Genomic DNA, 24,306 nt, shown 5'->3' with positions numbered 1-24,306 from the left:
AAATTTATTATGCAACAGTTAGCTTAGACTACACACTGCAGTGATTTGAACTTGCAGAGGTCAGTTAAATACAGAAACCTTATTCTATAATAGCATTCATTCAGCTTTGTTCACATTTAAATAATTGCTTCTTGGCATCTTAAGTTGCCACATAGAACAGACACAGATTAACATGTTACACCACAATTAAACTGCAGGTTAAGATTATTTGGCAGAGGTTATCATCAGACACACATCAGCATTATACATTTAACTGAAGGATGGCATTTTTAAAAAAAATAGGATATTTACTTTTTTAAATAAGAAGAACCATTTGCTTTGGTGTAGACTGTTAAAATGTATATTATATATCTTAGTGAGCATACTAAAGCTTGCTGTAAGAAGAGAAGCTGTATAATCTTTTTTTTTTTCCAATGGCAATATTAAATGATGATTTCGTTTCATTATTGCTTCTGGGACTGAGGTTTGCTCATCTGTAGGCACTTGCCATAGCTGTGTGCAGACATTTAAAAAAAAACTTTGGTCCTCTGGCATTTTTTAGAAGATATCTAATTGTTTGTTTCTTCACTTTATGCAAAGTTATGAAGCTATTATACACAACAGTGATTCTGCCAAGGCTAATGATACCATAATGATATCATTAGATCATCATGTAAGACTGTTAGTTTAAAAATGTTTAAAACATGCAGACTCAACAGAATGTGAATAATAATCAAGAGTAATGACTACTTGTCAAAAGTATCTGTGCATTGTGTTGTAGAGATCTTTACTGAGATTAGCATTCTAACCAGAAAGCCAGAACCCTTAAGCATTATAATTTTCTACCCTTAGATTTTATAGCGAGAACATGAGAATATAAAGTACACCTCCTACTTTCAAACATTCTGTGATTCTGCCTTCTTGTCAACCATGTTGATGGACAGGAGGTCAGTGATTGAAATAGGAATAAAGCTCATGTGTAATCAGTTATCTGGCTGTTTTCCTCGGTGTTTGGCTGCTTTTCTGTTCTTTACATTACTACCTCTTTCCTGTGTTGTCAGCCAGTACTGTCATCAATACTCCAGTCATTAGTCCAATAATTTTTGTGCTCCCCATCTTTAGGCCAATGAGCCTCTACTTTGCTTAATTTGTTCTCCGTCATTCTCCCTTTTAGACTCACCTCCTTCCCATCTCCACCTCACAGACACCTCAGTCAGAGCCCCATCCAAGCCTCAGTCTACACCACCACCAGCATCTAGATTTGGTGGGATCCTGTCCTAAATCCTATTACTGGTGGGATTCTGTTCTGTTCCATGATGGGTCATCGGAGTCTAATCACCAAATACATTAATTTCTCTGTCTCAGTAACTCATGTACAAATTACTCCATTTGATCTCTCCTTGTTGAATGCATTGGTTACTAGCCAATGAATATGCAAGAAGTGGAGGAAGGGGAGAGCCAATGGGTTTAGAGTTTATTTTTAGCCTAGAACCTCTTGCCGCATTTATTCTTCTTGGACAGTGTCTATGGCCTCTTCTTTCTCTGGGAACCACCAGCACTGAGTCAGGCCAGGGACTCAATGTCTGGTCTCCACAGCAAACCCAAGATTGTATAGTTTTCCCAGTATTTTATTCTGTGGGTTGGTTGTTGGATACGTTTTATTCTGGTGATTCTAGGCGCTAACATCCAGCGCCCTGACATCAAGGTGCTGAAAACAAAAATAAAGTTCAGTCAGGAAACAATTTTGCAACACAAGTTTCTCTTGATGGGGTGAAATAAAAATTCCTTTTACCAAAATGTAAGGAATTATTCTTTAGCTCTGGCATCCTTCAGACAGACAGACAGACAGACCACCAAACAGAAATGAAAACACATTAACCTTGTTGGACAAAATGATTAACAAAGATGAAAAAGTAAGTACGTTAGTAATTTCTAATCCAAACCAGCATTTTTGGTCTAAAAAGTTTGTTTGTATGCACATGCACACATTTTTACAATTCATGCTGATCTAGTGTTTGAAATGTTGCATTTCACCAAATGTAAAACTGCTAAACGGCGATCTAGCATTAGAATATTTAAAAAAAAAATGATGGCAAAAAAGTCTGTCAGCATCCATGATTCATTAATCCTTGCTCTTAAAACACTTTTTTTAAAAAGTAAAAGTATGATAGCAACTTGAAACTTTGGACAGACAGTATTTGACAAAATCATTATAATAGAAGCTGAATAATTGACATTCATCTGTCACACAGAGCATTAAAAAAATCACCAAAAAGGAATCAGGTAGCAGTACATTAATCCCTCTGGCTGTCAAAATCCTCAGTACTGATAAAATACCAGACTGACTTTATTTTCATAAAGCAAATCATTCTACCTGTAATACTGCAGATAAATCAGTTGATTGCCTCTCGTGAAAATGGAAGTCCTTCCCTGTTTAGGCAAGCCTTCAGGATGAGTAGAATACCTTTAACGGACTTTTCTTTCTTTTAATTAAAAAGCTCATTGAAAAGAGATGGATTGGCTGATAACATCACTACCTTTTCTTGACCTCAATTTGGCTCTGCTCACCTCTGCAAATGAGTCTGGAGAATCTGTCTGCGCATGAAAACTCACTTTGTTATAACCCGTCAGATTAATTCATTAAATGTGGCTGAGAGTTTTCTTTCCTTAATGTTCACAATTGTTCATGGTGGAGCCTGGAATCTGCTGTGTTGACTAATGGGCATAGACTTTGGTGAGAGGGACAAGTAATGAAGGCACATTTTAAATGTCACACAGAAAGGGAGAGACATAGATGACAAGAACACTTAGAAATTGTTTCTACTTACCCGTCATTTAGAATACTGGGTTTAAAATGGAAAAACGGAAAAATCTGTTGATATTCTGCACATCTGTTTAATTTGATTTACTAATTCGTTTAAGAAATGCTGCGAAGAGTTCCTAATGTCATACGAATCATTTAATAACATGGTTTAAACAATGCACTGACTGAAAGCAAAGTCACTGAATAAGATTCAAGTGTTTCCTCAGTCAGCATTCAAGTGTACAACAGATAATTGTTGTCTGTGTTTGGGTTAAGGGAAAACAAAGAATTAAGCTTTATTATTTATTCTTTAAAGATTAGAGTTTGGGTTAACCATCCATTTACACCAGCTTCCCTGTGCATGTTTGTCATTGAAAAAGTGATAATGAAAGTCTTATAGTTTTGCATTCAGCGTCAAGACAGCAATAGCAATAAGATGGAAATAGTGTGCTATCGGTTTGCAGTTGATTGAGGTCAAATTGGGACTTGTGTTGCTATCTGTTTCAAAGAAATTCAACAATTTGTGGGGAAAAACAATGCATTTACATTAACTTCTTACATTTAGAGTCTTGCAAGAACCTGCAAATTTACTAAAGGAATTCAGAAATTGCAGGGCAGCAATTTACCTGCAAAAATACGTAATGTCACCAGTGTTCCAATTGAATCACATGTCTGCTGACAGAAAACTGAGTAGAATCACTTTGAAGGAATGAAAAAAAATGTTTTTTTTTTTTTTATTTTTGGGAACATGCAACTCACAGCTCTGCGACACAGAAATGAACGTCGGCCATGTAGATCATACGCTTATATGTCTTCATGTTTACTGACACTAAGAAGACCTGAATACCGCCCACCGAAGCAGGAAAGAAAGCTGGCAGTGAGAATGAAGAGTGGGAGACGGAACACTTTCTCATGTTGTTACATTATGGAGGCACTTTAAGTCCCTTCCTTATTTTCCATATGGCCCTCCACGCACAAGCACAAAAAAGTATATACATTCCACCATAAACACCCACTGCTTCACAAAGCAGCCAAGCTGTGCCTGCTCGATAACATATTCAGAAAAACAGAGCAAGCAGCGCTTCTACCATACTGAGAGCCTCTAGTGCTAATATAACACACCCTCCAGCCTCTATATCTCTTGCTTCTAGGGCGCCACTCTGGACTGAAATAACTCGGATATTTCAGGTTTATGATATAATGTATTTGACATTGACTTGGATCAGATGGTTTTAAAAAGATTTTAGTTGTGCTAATTATTATTTTCTTTTAATGTGACTGCAAATTAGTGGTAACTAATAGACTTCCCCTCTTAGTTACTACTCCAACAGTTGTTTCAATCCTCCATATAGCACATGCAGTCACAAAGTTAGCAAAGAGAAACCAGCTTTTTCCTGATTGAGCCGATGAGATTAATGAGATGAGAAACTTCACCAAAGGTCTGCCTCATCAATTTCTATAATAACGTTGTTGTCTGTGTTATGGTCCGGTCCAGAAACCACGACACAAGAGGAACAGTAAAAACATAGCTTCATTTATTCCCCTCCTGAGTCGCCTGACGGTTTGCCAGAATCTCTTTGAGGCAGTCTGAAAGTCTTTTTCCATGGCCTCTCTGAACTCCCAACACCCAAGTATTTGCTTCCGCCACCGCCCACGCCGCATTCCGCTTGGCCTGTCGGTACCTATCAGCTGCCTCCGGAGTCCCACAGGCTAACTAAGTCTGGTAGGACTGCGATGTTCTACCTGCACTGTGTATAGTGCAGGTGGAGTGCTGCTGACTTGGACTGAGAAAATTGTCAGGCGGTGGAAGGAATACTTCGAGGATCTCCTCAATCCCACTGGCACATCTTCTGTGGCAGAAGCAGAGTCTGGGGGCGAAGGGGATGACCCGCCAATCTCTGGGGGCGAGGTCACTGAGGCAGTTAAACAACTCCTTGGTGGCAGAGCCCCTGGGGTGGACGAGGTCTGCCCCAAGTTCCTGAAGGCTCTGGATTCTGTAGGGTTGTCTTGGTTCACACGTCTCTGCAATGTTGCGTGGAGATCAGGGGCAGTACCCCTGGACTGGCAGACCGGGGTGGTGGTCCCCATCTTTAAGAAAGGAGACTGGAGGGTGTGTTCCAACTACAGGGGAATCACACTCCTCAGCCTCCCTGGAAAAGTCTATGCCAGGGTGCTGGAGAGGAGAGTCCGTCCGTTAGTCGAACCTCAGATACAGGAGGAACAATGTGGTTTTCGTCCTGGTTGCGGAACACTGGACAAGCTCTTTCTCCTCTCGAGGACACTCGAGGGTGCATGGGAGTTTGCCCAACCAGTCTACATGTGTGTAGGTGATGGGCTCCGCCAGGGCTGCCCTTTGTCACCGATTCTGTTCATAATTTTTATGGACAGAATTTCTAGCTGTAGCAAAGTGGCGGGAGGCTTTCACTTCGGTGGTCTCAAGATCTCATCTCTGCTTTTTGCAGATGATGTGGTTCTGTTGGCTTCATCAGGTGATGGCCTCCAGCTCGCCTTGGAATGGTTCGCAGCCGAGTGTGAAGCGGTGGGAATGAGAATCAGCACCTCCAAATCTGAGGCCATGGTCCTCAGCCAGAAAAGGGCGGAATTCCCACTCGTCAGGGACGAGACCCTGCCCCAAGTGGAGGAGTTTAAGTATCTCGGGGTCTTGTTCACGAGTGACAGGAGAAGGGATTTAAGTGTTTATTTTCAAATCTTCACTCAAAGTAATAATTCAAGTAGTAATTCAAACTAAACACTTATGAGCTAAGAAGATTATTTTCTTACCTCACAAAGAAGCTCAAGAAGTTGGGACAAGATAGAAATGCCATTTTTGAGGGTTCTTAAAAGTCATTTTGTATTTTAAATGATATTTTGGCACCACATTTTCAACAGTAAAATGTATATTTTATTCTCAGGGCGAGTGTAATTTACACAACAATTTTAGTTTTTTGTAAAATACGATTAACATTAATTTCAAATTCATGGGTGGGACAGAGCGAGCTTTGCAATTCCAAAATGGTTCACGCAGCCTCAAGAAGATAGGAATTTGTGTCAGTCAGTGGAATGATAGTCTAAGGTATACACTATGCTATGAGATAATTATGGAACAATACATTTGAGGACATGTCATTGAGTCATACAAAAGTCATATAGTTGTATAAGGGTTTACTTTCTTCAGAGAGTGATAAAATAACATAATGCACTATTTTAAAAAAGCATGGGAAATATATAAAACATTACTTTTTTGAGTAACGACTGCAACACTGCACCTTACAAGGTGTGGGTAATTAATTTCATGCATTACTCAGAGACTCTTGCACCTCTTCCAGTGGACTTTCAGTGAAGTTGTCTGTCTTTTGCATTATTTGTTGGTCATTCAAACATTAATGACAGCTCTATAGAGAGCTTTGGATGAAGTACACAGTTGACACAGGACACGCTTTACTATTGGATGCTGTGGTGATAGAGTGAATGGTCTTCTGTATCAGAGAGCAACGTTTTAATCACAAAGCACAATGACTGAAAACACCAGTTTTCCAGGTAGGTTTCCTTGCTTGGCTAATTGTTTAGTTGGTTTCAAAGCTAAGAACACAGCTTTTAATGATGGTGGCACCACCATCATTAAGTGTTTTTTCTTAATAAAACAAAAACCATAATTGCCATTTGTAATGATTGCTGCCTTATTTTTTCACTCAAAAATGTTGCCTGGAATCAAAACTTTTGGAAATTGTCAACACTTTCAACATTGCTACATCCATTTATTTTCTCCACAGGGTTTGAAAACCACAATTGTTGAGCCACCTCTAAGTACTAAGTACTAAGAGCCACTTCTTAGTACTACCTAGACAATGAGTCACTACGTGTGACTTTGAAACTCTAATTATTCACATCACAACAACACCTAAAGGTTGTTTTGATATTTTCAGTCACGACCACACCACAGAACCATTAGTGCTCTTAAAAGGTATATAAATGCCATCCACTCAAGCACAAAAGGGCAAAATGTCTGTTGTGATGATATTATCATGAATGATGTTATGTTACTAGATACAGTGAAAAACTGGGAATGTTGTGCCACTGTGTTAAGCTTGTTTCAATCTCATTTGAAGGATAGGGACTGCTTTTTGTTTCTGCTCTTCGAATGCATACTTCAAAAAAATTGCATGTGGATTTCTCTTAAGGTCTCTTCTCATTCATCTTGTTTTTAACATTTCTTTACGTCTTGTTAAAAACAACAAACTATTCCTATGCTATATGCTGATGAAACACTGATCTACATTATGATATCTTCTGATGAAAGCGTTTGCAGTTGGGCTCTGAGTTTTAATAACTGTGAGTGCATAAATATCCTCCAGTTATACAAAGATTTAAAAACTGTTCTTGGAGTATTTTGGAATCACAGAAAGTCATTCAGTTGCTTGCATGGATACATAAGCACAAGGATTTGGACTGAACTGCCTATGAATTAATTATCAGTAATGTTAATTTCAGACTTCAGTCCAAATTGTTCTACTTCACTTCTCATTGATTCCAGAATTTCCATTAGTGCATGCATTTTTTAAAATGAAATTATTATTTTTAATATTCTGTATATATTTGCATGTACAAATTTTGTTATTATTTTTGATTTGTATATTTTCCTCGTTATTGTCCTTTTTAAACTCTAATGAATTACATTGCTGTGTGATTCGTTACATTTTATGTTTTATGTCTTATTTAAGACACTTTGTTGTCTTTCCTAAAATGTGCTGTATAAATAAACTTACTTTTATTTCACAGCACAAATAAATTTTAAGCTGGGAGAGAATCTAAATCACTGGGCCATTATTTCATCTGGTCATTTGTGATAATAATGTGTCAAACTGGGTTTGCTAGTAGGAAGGAACTCAGCAGGAAGCGATTTCGCTTTAAATAGTGGCCTTTTTGGTAACAGGAGACACACTCCCAGCATGCAAAAGGCACGTCTCTGAAAACTGTAATCATAACAGCACTTGCAGTCTAACCACATCTGCTCATAATGAGTGATTGTATTCAAACAATGGAAGAGTGGGAAGAAAATTCAGCAGAATCATGTGAAACACAATAGCACAATCAACAGTAAGAATAGGGACACAAAAGACTCAAGTGACCACATTGCACTGATACACGCTGGGAGGCTTTTTTCTTACCCCCTGAGGACATTTTAATATGTAACAAATATCCTCGGATTCCTGCACCTATACCTGTATGCATGAGATGACCCCATGTCTGCCTAAGATGAGTAATGAATCCATTGTTGCTCCATCTGTACCAGACCGCTTTATCTCTCCAGGTTTGTTTGCAAAGATTACAATGTTCAAAGATGAACCTTGCAGGCCTCTTTATGCAACCAAAGGACATCTCCTGCTCCTGCTTTCTCTTAATAGTCAGTGTCCTGAATAACCGCTGAAGCACAGCATTCCTCCCTGCTTTTATATGACAAAAATGTCAAGTGGTCCAGGCTCCACACTCAAAGCTAGGTGATATATTATCTCTCAAATTCAGCCTTTGGGATATTTATTAGAATATTTCAGTCTGCCAATTCATCATGTAAATGTTGTTCCTGTCTGCCAAACTGCTCGGTAAAATATTGGATTGGTGCACAGCATGCACTCAATTTCTTTAGCTTGTCATTGTCAACAGATGAGCAAGCTGAAGTGAGGGGGGTTAAATAAGTTAAATATTTGTGAAGTTAAAACCACTGCAGTGAGTTAGACCACGTCAGATGAGTTGTAAATGGAGAATGTCCTTCAACCTGGAGGGAAAAGGAAAGGCAAAAGATGCACTGTGCATGAAGAAAACCTTTCTCATCTTTAATTCATTTGCTCTTTACTTCAAGTAACAAGCTAATATGCCAAGAGTATGATGCCTATCAACAGTTTATGTGCCCTGTATCCCTCATGCCTGCAAAATGTTTCTTTTTTTATGTTTTTACTTTTTTATGTTTTTACTTTCCCGCATCAAAATCTAAATTACATTTTTGTTTTGTTTTGTCTTCATGCAGTTGTTTCTTGGTGCTGTTGGGGTTATGTTTGCATCATGAGATGACGGATTTGGGAATGAGATGAGCTTATTGCTGTCAGGCATGGGCACCAAAGGCTGGAGGAGATAAGACAGAGAGGGCAGGTTATGGAAAGCAAACAGACCCAGGGAAAGAGGCTGAAAAGCAAAGCACAGAGTGAAGGGATAGTGAAGGAACACAAAGGGAAAAGACTCAGACCACAGCAGAATTTTCTGCCCTCCAAGTGTCTTAAAATGCACATACTGATCAGAGAAATCACTTTTTTTTTTCAGATTCCAAACCCCCAAACTTCCTAGTAGCTCAGTTGTATACCTTTGACCTTATACTGAGGTTTAAAAATACAGAGTGGGAAGGAAAGCTCTATAAGAACCACTAATAAGGCCCTGTTGGAAAATCTCCAGCAGCAATAAGGCCAATGCAGAATTAGTAGGAAAATCTTAAAATCAGTTTTGAAACTTGGAAGGAGTGAAGGTCAGCAGGGATTGGTGTGGGTCTTTTGTTAGAAAAGAAATCCTTGAAACTGTGTTTATATGAGCTGTGCTCTTTTGAATATTTTGTCTGCTTACACCAGATGAAAGTGCCGTCTGGAGAATATGAAAGCAGGTAAATTTAGGAAAAAGTGGTGTCATAATGGAGTGTCATACTTCAGCTAAATTGCTGACAATATTGCTTCACTATGATTACCTCTGATTTTTAAAAATGCATACTTCAAATCTGCTTTTAAAGTACAGTACAAAAAATCCAGATGATCAGGATTTTTCTTTTTTACTTTCACAGTGATCCAGAGATTGTTGTCTAAACATCTGGAGCATCCATGAGTTCATGGAAAAGTGAAACATCGTGTCATAGTGGAAAACACTGGAAAAAAAACACTTGTAGATCAACATTGTATAGATGCTGATTTAGTCTTGCTGAAAATAAATGATTGAAGCATGTTGTAAACTGACTGACTTATAGATGGGATATAATAACTCTTAGAACAATGGAATTAGAAAGAGGCTTACTTCATGGCCTGAACTGAGATCCAGTCTGTCAAAGCACTTGAAAGCTCTTGCTCTCCTGTTGCACTGAATGCTTTGTTATGCTGAACATCATGAGTTCACCAAGGTTTTACGTGTCAAGGAGTTTTGCAAAGTATTGTTCTGTTGCTTTGAAAATCTTAGAAACAGCAGTTCACTGCAGATTCTTTCCCTTGCTTTTCTAAATATAGCTTGAAAAGCCATTTGAAAAGTCCGTCCCTTTTTTCTGCACTTTACTCTTGATAACATGATATCAAGAGCAGATATAAATACTCTCAAAATGGCAAGCTGCCGCAGTAGCACAAATATAAGATTATTAATGAGTGAATGATCTTTTTCAGGCAGTGTGCCTTTTATTATTGTAAAATTATTATAAATTCCTGTCTGTATCACTTTACTAGAAAAAAAATGTTTTTGTGCATAATGCAGTAATGCATAATTAGTGTTATGATTCTATTCTAGGACTCAATATTTCATAAGAGAAATATAATATTTCTCGAAAACACCCTCTGTCTGAGGATTAACATTGAATGAAACTGACTGAAAAGTAGCTACATCATTCAGTCAAACTAAAGTTTGGGGAGCTGCAGCAAGACCCCAGCAAAAAACACAGTCCAGGATCACAACACAGTACAGCAATGATCGCAGCCCTGTCCAAAGCAGCTTAAAATGGAGCAGCTGTAATGGAGATTGGTTACAAAGCAATTGTATGTAGGCTGAAATAACCTAAACAGTTGGATTGTTTTAAGCTGTCAATATGAGTGTGCTACAGAAACGTTTCAGCCATTAGCTTATTTGTGCTGTATGTGGTGATTGAGAGAATGAGATATACTGTAGGATTTAGCTTGCAGAAGCAAACTTTCTTCATTTTCTCTGAAGGGTATCTAGGCTTAGCCTTAGAGATATCTGGGAGAGGCTCAGAGTAGAGCTGCTGCTCCTCTACATTGATTCAGATCAATCTGCACTGATCCAATGATCTGGTTGAGGTAGCTCAAACAACTGACTTGGATGCCTCCTAGACACCCATTAGGTGAGGTATATGAGGCATCTCTAACTAAAAAGAAACTCTGGGGAAGACCCAGGGCATGCTGTAATACCTATGTGTCCCTCCAGAGATACTAGAAGTGGTTGCAGGAGAAGGGAGGTCTGCGTATCTCTGCTTAGAATACTGAGCCCATGACGGACACATGGATAATTAGCTGAAAATGCTTATGAGTAATATTTTTGGATTTATTTATATATAATCTGAGGAATACAAATATCAACAAACTCGCACCTGAAAGACATTTTTCTTTTTTCATTCACCACACAGACTAACAAAATGGTGTGCATAGAGTTACAGAGCTAGGTTTCAGTGGCTGATAAAGGAGGCCTGGTTTCTTGTTGACCTGAAGAACATAGAACAGGAAGTCACACTGTGATAAACACCAGGTTACTTCTGAACTTTGTTGCTTCTGTGTCACTGAGCTAGACAAAGGTGACTGCTGTTTGTCTTGTGTGTCTGGCAGCAAGGATGCTTTACATTTATTTCTCCCTTAAAGAATCCAGAGGCACACAGTGGGAACTAAAGGCCTTCGTTTCAGATGAAGATCATGACACAGATTAGCTGCTCTGTAACATAATACAGCTTTCCCATCTATGTCTTCTTTTCCTGTGCAGTTCAATTTCATCAGCTGTGTATCTTCAAAACAGCACCTGGCACAATACTACAGATAGCGGAGTGCATTTCACTTGAGGTAAAAATCACATGGTACTGTCACAAAGAAAAAAAGAGAAACAGTATGTGCACTTCAGTTTGTTGGAAGTCAGAGAGGAAATGCTTTGACTCTCTTGACAGGTTATGCAGTATTGAGTATCTGTTTGGATTTATGGTGTTGCTTTGTAACCAGGAAGCCCTCTGGCATGGTGCAGAGAAACAGAAGGCGTTGGCATCTTAAAGATGAGGAGAAGCTATCTCCAGTGTCTCATATGGGAGATATACGATCACATTTTTTCTGACTCAAAAGAGTCAGAAAAATCTATACATCTATATTTGATATGATAGTCAATCATATTCACACAAATCATTGCGAGCTGCTATACAGAATCAATGTTAAAGCACCTGACAACAATGGACATCTATTACATTGCAACCATTACCCACTGAGTGCAAGAGCAGTACTTACAAGTTAAAATCATAAACTGTATATAAATGATGGACATAGCCAGTGGCTTGGAAAAATGAAGCCACATGTGTCTTGAGGTACAAAGTGCTGTCTGGGAACAAAAAAATCTCTGGATCCAGTGTACTCCCATTTAAAAACAACTTCTATGAGGACTATAATCTGGACAGGAGCATTGACCTCTTGTCCAGATCCAGTTAAGGGGGCATCCACACCAGAGGCCACAATAGTTAGGCATCACTACATGCCTGACACGTTGCTAGTGGAAATTCCCAGTTCCTGTTGCCAATGTAAACCTCTAATATGGTGTATGTTTCACTAAACTTGAGGGTTCAAAATGGTACTTCATAAACCAATGGGTAATATCTCAGTTGTTTATTTCAGTACCTGTATACAGTCTGATTGCTGGATACCACAGCCGATATTAGATATGAAGTTAATTAAGTCCTGTTGAGCTTCTGCTTGTGACAGCTCAGTACCTGAGGTGTAGGAAATGTTTTTTTTTTAACAACCTTAAAATCCTGATGGATGCTGTCTTTTGATTGGACAGAATTTTGTAATGACATAACTTTAAATGCTGTGTTACTGCAGATATTTTATAAATATAAAGGAACGCTCAAAGAAAGAAGGTTCCTGGCTAGGGACTTTCTGAGCGGAGTTTGTATTTTCTCCCTGTGTCTGCAAAGATTTATTATATGAAGCATATCTCCTTCACAGCATGGATGCCCTTCCCAACATTAGCCTCCCAGAGATTTGTGTCTTTTTCTGATCTTGAACCAGTGATCTTCCTGTTAGGTCACTATGTTAGGATAATTGGTAGTTCTATATTGTCAGTAGGATTGAATGTAGGAGGTGTACTGTCGCTCTCAGCCTGTGACAGCTGGGGTAGTCTGTAGCCCCCACCATTGACCCTGAGCTGGATAAATGATTAAGAAAATGGTTGGATGGGATATTTCCTACAAAAAAGCTAATCCTAATGTGAGGAGAACATTTAATTCATGGGTTTTTATGTTAATGTTTTCTTTAAATTTCATTCAGAAAGTGGAAGTACATTGTGTAACAAATTATACAAAGGAAATGGGCAACCAATGGTCCAATAAAATTACAGCTTTAAATGTAAACATCTTAAGGTGTGTTCTCAGAGGGGTGCAGTTGTTTTTGCTTCTGTGTTTTCTTGGCTGCAAGTGCTCTGGAATTCTCACAGTGACCTACATCAAACTGGATTCAGACTGTCAAACTGGAGCTATTTAATGGCATTTTCAATCAGTTTTTTAATATGGACACATTTTATTCCAAGCAACATTTTCACAGCAGGGGAGAATGGGATTCCCAGAATTGCAGGATATGAGGAACATAAAAGCCTCAGTGTATGACTGGAATACTGTATAACGATGTGATGGGTGGAAATCGTAATGATAATGTTCCCTGATGTGTAATGAGGATTTCTCTAGTTAATGACGCCAAACAAAACAATGAGAACAAAGATGCCACAAACAAAATCATGCTCAACCAACACCAGAGGAGAAGTGTCCACTGTGGAAAAATTACTTTTATGCTGTGACTGATCCAGAAATTTAATAACTATATGCCACAGGGACTGGGTGTATGGTTAAAGTTGTAGAGTAGAAATGCAGGCGATGTTGTGATGGTGAAGCTCCAGGATGTTTATCTTGGAATCATATTCCTAATTAAAGGGTTTTGAAAGCAAATATAAACACACAGAAGAGATTTAGCAGCTTGCGGCTCTGTAGGCGAGACAGATTTATTTATAACACCACTCTGTCAAAGCAAATGAAGTAAGGCTGTATAACTGATGACAGGAAGATAGAGTTTGAGACATGTCCAGAAATGGGTCTGGTCTACAGAGAGCGGTTTTGACCCCTTTACATGCAAGCATTCATCAAACTCAGCACAGTAAAAAACCAGCCTGGTATGGTGAAATGTTATATGAATATCATGCCAAGTCATTTTGCTTTTTACTACTACACATTTGTTATTTTGTGTAACTGCATAGCATGAATAATAATACAGCCCTAACCTTTTCAAGTAACAAAAACTACTTGACAAAACAAGCAACTGTGTGCCTGAAATTCATGAATATTTGGATTTCGAAAATATCAAACTGTAAGAACAGTAGAAACTGGAAAGGACAAATGAAACAAACAAATAGGAAAATAAAATATCAAACTGAGTTTAAAAGCTTAAGGTTTGTATTAATTATTGCAGAAAAAGTACTGGAGAGTTGGGGTGGGTTTCAAAAAAACAACCAAAATTCACCGAACCAGCAGCAAAAGCAGATCAAAACTATGCTTTATGTTTGAAAAACATTGTCATTAGTTCCTTCTAACTGTTGCTGTTTTGCTCCCACCATGATAAAATCACACTTCCTGCACAGCTCTTCAAGATCAGTTCACCATCATAAATCTCAGTTTTCTGCATTAATTACCTGCTTATTGCTCACCATCATTTTTTTTAAAAATGACAGCTGACAAGAAATTATAATTTTTGCTGTTCGATACCAAAGAAATTTGAACTTTTACAAATTATGCCAAATTGCAAAACATTGAGTTATGTCTCTGATGCTTATGTAACCCAGTGTTACACTTACACCTCTGATGAAGTCTCACAAGAGAATCAGAGATGAATCGAATCGGGACCTTGTGAATCGAAATCGAATCCATTATAGAAATCAGTGACTATACTCAGCCCTACTAGAGACATCTTAACTTTTAAATAACATATTTAAAATTACATAGTTTTACATACTTGTAAGCAGTCAGTATTTGCCTTAAACTGGAGCTTCATAAAGTGTTTCACACCAGTATCAGTATGTTTCAGAGTGTGTGCAATACACACACTGTCCATTTCACGCTTTGCCATTCCAATGGACTTGCAAGCTGCAGTAACAGCAGAGGGACATATTTTATTTCAAACCAATATAAAAATAACAAAGGGAGAGCCTTTAAACAGACATTAACACATTCAGATGCAAATACATGTTAGCCACCAAGCTTAATTGTCTGTGGCACAGAACGACCCTGGAATGTACTTCATACCTTTGTTGGTCACTAGCAACATCTTGGCTTTTAATGTGTTGCTGGTACCGCAACTTCTGCATGTATGTCCACTTCACGCTTTGGAGAGGCATGGTGGACTGGCGTGTCTACGCATGCACACTTTGCCATGATATGGGGTTGAGCAGGTAGCCGAAATTATTTCTTAACTTTTCTTGTCAAAGTTAATGGGTGGAATTTTACTTCTGTTCTGCTTAACCCAATTCAGCTTCTTCTGTAGTCTGTATTTTAGCAGGAACTACTCAATGAAATAAAGGAGGAACACAGTTCATCATTATTTTAAAACATGAAAGTCATTCAGTGTGTAAAAAATTTGAAGAACTTCAAAGCTTCTCAAAAACCTGTGATGAAACCAGCTCTCGTGAGGACCGCCCCAGGAAAGGAAGACCTGTCAGTTCATCAGCCTCAAAAATCATTAATTAATGGTCCTTCAAGATTAAAGCTCACATCAGTGCCTTGCAGAAATCCCATCTCTAGATGAAGTGTTGCAAAGCGACTGTGTGAATCATGCCTTCCCTATCAAATTGCTTTGCAGAACAAAAAGAAAAAAACTACTGAGAGTGACTAACGAGAAAAGCTTTATTTGAGCCAAGAAAGTGAAAATGAAGGGGGAAATCAGCATAAACACATTACATTAATAAACAACCATACATTCATAAACACATTGTACACATTAAAAAAATCTATCTCTGAAAACATAACACAGTAAGCATGATGTTTGTCATTGTGAATGTTTAATTTTTAGGTAGTGAGAAAGCAGATCCTTCAGTCTAGCCTTCTATGAGCATGTGACAAATTAATGACCTTCACAAGGTGCTGAATATGACTGGGATCCTCTGTGGTTCTTTTTACTTACTTTTTCTTACCAAGCATTGTATATCAAGTACTTTATTTTCATCCCCATCAGGTTCATTAAAACTACACCGAGTGGCTGAAAAGTAAGCAGTAATGTGCATAGTAAAAATAAAAGTAATGCAAGTGTTCAAGTGTTGCAGCCATGAGCACTGAGTAATTTCATATTGAAAGCAACGGTTTAGAAAGAGCTGAATAAAAACAATTAGAGCAGAAATTGTTCAGTTGTACCATGTTTTTCCTAAAAACATTTCCACCTTAATATGAATTCTGCTTTTAAGAAGGCTAGGTACAAACATTGGCCTTTATCTGACCTGAGCTCAGTGTGTTCTACCATTAATACTTTGCATGAACCATAACTTCCACGTAAGCATGTGTGGCTAAAAATTCAGCAAACAGCAGATGAGGAAGGTCTAATATATTTGTCTCCTATATGTTACTATTTTATAGTATTATCATCATTATTTTCATGATCATAATTGTATTAATATGTCATTATGATTGATATTCTATTTATATTTCTCTGATTTCTTTTCTTGTTGTGTAGAACGTAGGACCTATTGCAACAGACAGAAACTGGAAAGGCATTGGCATCTCTCTGCTGGTTATTGCAGTGGTGCTGTCACTCATCGGACTGTCCATTGTTCTGCTGTCAAAAGGTGAGACCCCATGTAGATGAGTCACATCTAGTTAATAAATTATCGTTGACGTTTGTCAACAATAAATTGTTTTATTTTGTCACATATAGGTTCATGTTATATTTAATTTTATATTTAATTTTGTAGTTTTGTGTAGGCATATGTTCTTAAAAAACAAATGCTAATCTCAAGGACTAGTCCCTCGCACATGCACATACAGTAAATAACATTTATTGAGCCAAATGCTCAGAATTGAAGCTTTGATTCAGCTGACATGGTGAAAAGTAGATAACCTTGATGTGGCTATCACTTTAGAATGTTTATGGGCTTTAAACATTTTGTAAAACAATCAGATAAATAAAACTTCTCCTTTTCTTATCAGATCTGCATGCACATTTACAAACACATGTAATGTACCCTTATCACTGCCTAACATGAGTGTATAGCTGCTGGGGCAAACGTTTGACTGGCACCTTAAAAATCAGTGAACAATGACAAATTAACATCACTTGTATGTTGTGCCAGGAGAATTAGCATTGACACTGCAAAAAAGTGGCTATTTATTTAGTTTGTATTTAAGGATCAGTCTTGGCTATATTACAATAGTGTCTTTCCTAATTTGAATACTGTCTGCAAACTCCTGTTTTTCTGCCTTCATTAGCATATTTATTAATTCACTGCAGTGAATGTACACAGCACAGAAGACAATGACTGAGGTAAATCACTCCAGGTTTTAATTGTTTATCTGGGAAAGTGTGAGAAAAAGGTTAGGAAAAAAATTAAGAAAGGATTGTGTAAGACAACATCTGGAAGGGATTTACTGCCTGAGTTGTCACTCAGCAGAATTTTTTGCTTCCCAATCAGTTATGAAAAATGGCGTTTGTGCAAGTATGACTAAACATTATTTAATTATCTTTATGTCATCTTACATTTCCTCACTGCACTGAAGAAATTTAATTATAGATTTGTTTTTTAATTTAAACATCAAATTACCAGAAAATACTTAACAACTGTTTTGTTGTTGTTCTTTTTGACTTTCTTCTTAGATGATGGTGGTAAACTGTTTGGTACACCACTGACATTGGATGACCTTTTTGAAAAAAAATTCCAAATACATGATCCTGATGCGAAGTGGATCAGTGGTGAGTATGTTAAAACACCAGAATTCAGACCCCAAGTCAACGCTGTAAAGACCTGAAGTTATCTGAAAAGTTCACTCTGTAATACTGTTTATGAAAGTTGACATGTTATTACAATAGTACAGGTTACCTTCTCAACAGAGTGAGCCATAAAAGTGCCCTGCATTCAGCGTGATTAGGGTTTACACTCTTGTTTTTCTTGAGTAGACAAGGCCTTTTATTGCAAAATGGATTGCTATAACTCCTGACAAAGTGTCAGGTATTTTTAAAAGGCTTATTTAATTTTAGTGTTTCTTTTTTCATTCTGCTCTTCCATTTTAATTGTTGTTCAGGTAGAAGACAATCAAATAAACTTGCATTCATCACTCTGGTGTTTCTTTTAGCAAAACAGATCCAGATTGAATTGAATGAAGTTTTTTTTTAAAGTGCTTTTCAAAGCAGAAGTCACAAAGTGCTTTACAATACAGAAAAAAACACAACAATTAAGATGGTATAAACTAAATAAAGGTAACCCTGAACAGGTGGAGCTTAAGTTCTTAAAGGTATCAATAGTGTCCACAGATTTTATGTTCAGTGGAAGTGAGTTCCAGGACTTGGGGTCACATCCTCAAAAGCACATTGTCATTTTGCCTTTAACCAGGATCTTTAAGCATCAATCAGCAGACCTCATACATCCAGATGTTACGTACGATTTTAGTAGTAGCTCACTGATCTGACCATGGAAGGCTCTGAAAGTAACCGCCAAATTTTAAATTAAACCCTAAACTTTATGGGGAAACGGTGCAGTGAAGACAGCGTTGTTTTCATACAGGATCTTTTAGGGTACCCGATGAGAAGAATCACAGCGGTATTCTGGATATTTGTAAATGATCCAGGGGATGAATTCCTCAGGTAAAATGTGGCCTCACTGGGATGCTACAAAGAGAGTCTTTATCTTTATAAGGAGTCTTTAGTCAAGCTTGAATCTCTGTGCTGTAAACAGTTATTTGCTTTGTAGCTGCTTAAACTAAATTACATTAGAACAACATAAAAGTGATATATTTCCTATTTGTTACAATATATTTTCTAAAGTCCACTAAAGTAAGGATGACAGGAAGTACAACTATGTCAAGTAAACCCTTAATAAGTATATTATGGAAAAAAGGGACATCATATAGGATGAGTTAGTTTTTTTATTATGGTATTTATATTCACTGAGACTGTATTTTAGCCATTTTTATATGTCTAACATATAAAAAAGTCACTGAGAAATGAAGTCACTGTGAGATATATATATACAGCATCTGAAAATTTATTTGCCCACTAGTCTCTTTGACCATTACTTTCACTCTTTATGATTGTAAATAACTGTGAGCCAGCTTGTCTCTTAAGCTATTTTCATGCAAACTCCTACAAACTTCAAGAGAATCAGGCAGCACACAGAATGTCTACACACAAGGTGTGAATACATTGCACTATTACCTGGGCTCAGACATCACACAGACTTTGCATTAGGAAGCTGGCAGTAAAACACCATTTAACTAAGATGGACATTTGCATTCTCTCATCCACCCCCACTGGGTAATGTCGACATAATTTCAGGCTGCAGTGCATGAGTGAAAATAGCTTTCGCAGCACCTCAAGTATATTTAAGAAAGTTTCACTTTTAATTTATACATGTACATTCCAATAAGATTATAGTGTTGTGAATGTGACTGCTGTATTGCCTCTTGCAGGGTTCCAGTAACCTTATGAGCATATAGTACATGTAATGTAGTAGACCTGACTGCACTCTATTGAGTTAGTAATGTGTTAAAGCTGGAAAGACATACATCATATGTATAGCTTTTTAGCAAAGAGACGGCACATAAGCTGCAACAGAGAGCAGGCGGAAGACAGGGAGTAAATATCTTCCATCTATGTCACCTGTTCAACTCATTGAGTTATACCAGCACAGTGGTGAAACAAGCTAATCAGAGTTTATTACTGCCTCTAGGGACTTCAGACTGCTTTAAAACCTTTGCTCAAAACCTTATGGCACAGCTAAGCAAACAATTTCACTCTGGATACTCTAAGACTTTAAAGAGAGAGCAAAATAAAATTCCCCACCACAATCTTTATAATCCACCAAAGCTCTAATAATTTTGATAATCAAACTTGACCTGATGTTACAGTTTGTTTTTTTCCCCACGCAGTTATATTATTTTTACATAAAGTATAAACACGGCTAAGAAAATAACACTTTTTGATCAGAGTATAGCATCAACTCATTTAAACTTTAGGGATATAGATCTGATCAGTTAAGTGTCAGAGGTGTTTGTTAATTTGTTTCAGACACTTTTGCTGTGCCTCCCAGGAAAGTCTAATGAGCATGGATTGTTCAGCATGACCGGTTTGATAGTGAGTCAGTGATGGTCTGGGGAGGCATATCCATGGAGGCTGGACAATGGCACTCTGACTGTCATTTTGTATCAAGATGAAATCATTGGACCAATTTGCAGATTGTATACTGGTGCAGTGGGTCTTTAGTTCCTTCTGGTGCATGACAATGCCCAGCCTCATGTGCTCAGAGTATGTAGGCAGTTCCTGGATGAAGGAATTGATTACATTGCCTACCTACCACACCAACCTGACCTAATCCACTAGAAAACCTTCTGGGGCATTATTATTTTAGTCAATTCAGCTCCGTCAGGTTGCACACCAGAGTGTCCAGAAGCTCAGTGATCTTTGAATTCGATGCGGTGGTTTAACACACACTGCCACTGGACTATAGAGAGCAGGGGAGACATGTTCTCTGGATTGAGACATTACACTTCTCCATTTGACAATGGATTTATTAGATGCCAGGAGAATGATACGGGTCTGACTGAATTGTGTTAATTATAGTGTGGGGTTGTCTTTCAGGAACTTGGACTTCACAAACCTCACAAATGTGCTTCTTCCAGAATTTTCAAAAAATTGCCATAAACAATTACTGCTAACAATTCTGAACCTTGTGGAAAGCCTTCCCAGAAGAGTTTCAATTGTTATAGCTGCACACGGTGGAGCTAACATCAAATTAAACCATGTGGATTAAGAATGGGAGGTTTATTTGAGTATGCTGTTTATCTGTATTTCTCAATAGATCAGGCTACAATAATAATGAATGTTTCTATAGCTTGTTATTGGCAGGAAATAACAAGCTATAGTTCACATCTGAGCTGCTTACTTACTGTGTCAAACCAAATCAGAGTTTTCCTCAGAACAGAATGAAGGCAATGTAATGTGTATTTAATTTTAGGATGTTCTTCTCTTTTCCTGTTTTCTTCCATTACCCACTTTAAATGTGCTCAAACAGCCTGCAATATAATTACTATGTGGTCTGCTTTAAATGACTGAAATAATAATTAGAGATATTGAAAACATGCCCTTGAAACCTTCTCCTTCTCCTTTTAATAATTTAAAAGTAAACTTTACTTCTCCAACACAAAGAGTTATCATCAGTGAATTTTGATTGGTTTATAGTCAACTACTGGAAATGAAACTCTTAAGTGACACTGGGAGAAATCTAATAGTTTTGTTTGTTTCTATAAAGAGGCCAAGATGCACTCTCCCTGCAGACTCACCATGAAAAACACATCAACACAAGTACCACTCATCATAATGGAAGGACTTTATTCTTTAGAGGCTCTCTGGTGAATGGTTTTACACTATATGTCAGTAGTGGTGCTTTCAAGCTGTCTGAGCTATCCTTTGTGTGACAGGACCACTGTGGTTGGCTCCTCTCGGTCATGCTTAGTTTTCTGCTCCTGAAAGTCGGACTGTGCAAATCTATATGGTCCTCTGAAATACTGCCTGTCTTACATTCAGCAGAATAAAAGTCCCAGAGTAATCTTTGAGGAAGCCAACTTCCACTTCAAAATTGGCTTTTTTCAAAACATAGGTTTCTTTGTAAAAGGACACAGAACTCAATGAGAACTTTGTAGAACTAGTTTCTGAAAGTAGTTTTACAACTGAAACTGAAGTGAACTGATACCTTTTGTTTGAGGCAGACATATTATATTATAACAATATAATATGTGTCTGCAATGTGTTAATTTTCATGAGATTAAGTGATTTGGAACAATACACATTTACCAATCACACCTGTTTAAGTGCTTGTCTATGCAAAGATCTAATCAGCCAATCAGAGCAGCAATAACTCAGCACATTTAGGCTTGCAGACATGATCAGGATTGCTAAAGTTTAAATCAAGCATCAGAATGGGGAAGAACGGTGGCTCAGTGGCTTTGAACGTGAATTGGTTGTTGGTGCTAAAAAGAGCTCAAGTATTTCAAAAACTGTTTATCCCCCATTACACCACCTCTATTCAAACTAGAGGCGGTGTAATGGGGGATATTTCTGTGGCACATTTAAGTAAGGATCGTTTAAACACCACAGAGTATTGTTGCTCACCATGTCCATCCCTTTGTGACCACAATATGACCCATCTTCTGATGGCTGCTTTCAGCAGGGTAACATTTTATGTGACGAAGTTCAAATCATCTCAAATTGACCCCATAGCCTCCAGATCTCAATCCAATGGAGCACCTGTAGGATGTGATGTAATGTGAGAACTCAGAGTATGGATGTGTAGCCATGGCGCTAGCTAGGCATAAATAATAAAGTGGTTGGGGGTTGTATATATTCTGTTAATTAAGTGCTGATTTCATCATAAACACCTCATGCATTTACATTATCACCACAAGACATGACAGCTTCTCCACAATGAAATGCATGTCAACCTTTTGTCCAGGCTCAAAAAGAACACCCAATTATTGACTAACAGAAGCGAAACACAATATTGTGTCAGGACAATTTACTATTTATGCACAATAAACAAAGGAGCATAGTGCGACAATTTCTGTTCAGCGCCAGACTTGCTTGTAAACTATATCACCAATTATGTTAAGAAAAATGACGCATTAACTACAACAGCAGACTGACCTTTGTGGAAATGCTTGGAGCAGACTAACCTGTGAGCTGGAGTGTTCTGGGACGTTATATTTTGTCATTGAATGGCTGCAATCCAGTCACCTCTTTGTTACTTCAGAAACATGGCTCGAACAATTTCTCTTCAACGACGTAATCCGATAACAACCGATCTCTTTACCCGTCGGCTTTCCGTGGCTGTCATGCGACCGGCTATTGCAGTTAATAATACAACAGCTTCTTGCCATTTTTTGTGTTTCTTTTTAACCCTGTATAACTGATTTCAATTGAAAGCCTGCGTGCGCTAGTACCTCTTGCCACGAGTTCCCAGAATTCTTTGTGGTTTTACCCCTGAGTAACGTCACATTTTCAATCTCTATTGGCATCAAATCAGGGATAAAGATTTTATACACACTAGTAAAGGCAAAAATAAAATCATGTTTAGAAGAATATTAAATGAAGCATATCAAATGCAGGTAAAAAGAGGGATAAAGTATATTCTTAAAGACACCAAAAAGCTCTGCCAGACAGAGAGAAAAACAAGTCTCTGGTCTCTCCCTCAGTTGCTTCACTGCGTTCTTGAAATACATAATAAACACTCTGCCAAGGGCTCTTTAAGTCTTTACTCATTCATTACTAGGTCCACTTAATCAGAAAGGTACAACAAGACAAACTTTTATTGCTCCAAAGCACCACATGTTCATATTATATCTGCTGGGTTCTGACAGGGTTATTGTTTAATACGAATGGCTCTGCAGTGCTCCGCCAGTGCTGAGACTTTCTGACCGCCAACTTACTTTCACCAACTGATTCAAATTTTTCAAGGCTTATCTGCAGTAAACCGTAACAGCGAGTGTTTCCAATTGTGAATATCGGCAGCTGCTACAAGGACCTCAAGAACATTCAGAATGTGATGCACTGAATCAACACTCCATAAAACCGAGGAGGAGTATAAGGTGGATCACAATAATCAATCACAGGCAGAAATGTTGCTTCCACATGTTTGTGTGGAATTATCTGCTTCTGCACTCAGGGGTTAATGGAAAACAAAGTAAAGCTAAAAGACGGAAACATTTTGCATTCTTCTAACGTCTTTGCCATCAACTTTAAAAGGTGTTTAATGCTGACTGAGGGCCTACACAGATATGCTGTGTAATGTTAGCTTACCTATTTATTTGACAATACCAGTCGTTGTCAACTTGGCAGTGCCTAGAATTAAAGATGGTCAAGGTAAATGTGGTTTAATACTACAGGTAACAGAATTCTGGAGACAGCCATGTCATTTTGTGGAAGATGTCAGAATAATTGGCCTTTTTTTTTGCTCATTCTGTGAGCCAGCGTGTCTTTCACTGTGACTTGCTGTTCACAGACTGGCACTCTGTGCAGTGTAGAAAGATCAAAATCAAAGCTGGTAACCGTCTGGGAAGTTAAGAGGTGTACAGCCTGTCACCTACTGCTTTTCATTTAACCACTTGCAGTGGCTGCTCCTTTTTTCCCATTACTCCCCGTGATATTTCAAAGTGACCTGCTGTGGAATAATGCTAACGATGACACTGTTGTGTTTTTTCCAGTGTAACCTTATAACCGAATGTGGAAAAAGTCACCAAAACAGAAATCTTTTTTTTTTTCTTCATGAAGACAGATGTTTTCAGTGCATCTCAAAAGGAAGTGTAT

General features: G+C 37.9%; 1 protein-coding gene across 2 annotated transcripts in view; it reads left to right on the top strand.

Annotated features, from left to right (window-relative positions):
* The window catches only part of LOC102215387 (inactive dipeptidyl peptidase 10), a 131,775-nt gene that overhangs the window by 54,103 nt on the left and 53,366 nt on the right, over positions 1–24,306 (top strand). For both annotated transcript variants that reach the window (XM_005744212.1, XM_005744211.1), the window contains exons 2-3: positions 16,474–16,585; positions 17,611–17,706. In XM_005744212.1, the coding sequence (XP_005744269.1) occupies positions 16,474–16,585; positions 17,611–17,706 (208 nt within the window). The remainder of the gene's footprint in view (positions 1–16,473; positions 16,586–17,610; positions 17,707–24,306) is intronic.

Source organism: Pundamilia nyererei, unplaced genomic scaffold (genome assembly GCF_000239375.1).
Source record: "Pundamilia nyererei isolate P.nyererei 1_Seehausen unplaced genomic scaffold, PunNye1.0 scaffold00140, whole genome shotgun sequence".
NCBI lineage: Eukaryota > Metazoa > Chordata > Actinopteri > Cichliformes > Cichlidae > Pundamilia > Pundamilia nyererei.
Note: the sequence above shows the minus strand (reverse complement) of the source record. Positions and strands in the feature narration are given on the sequence as shown.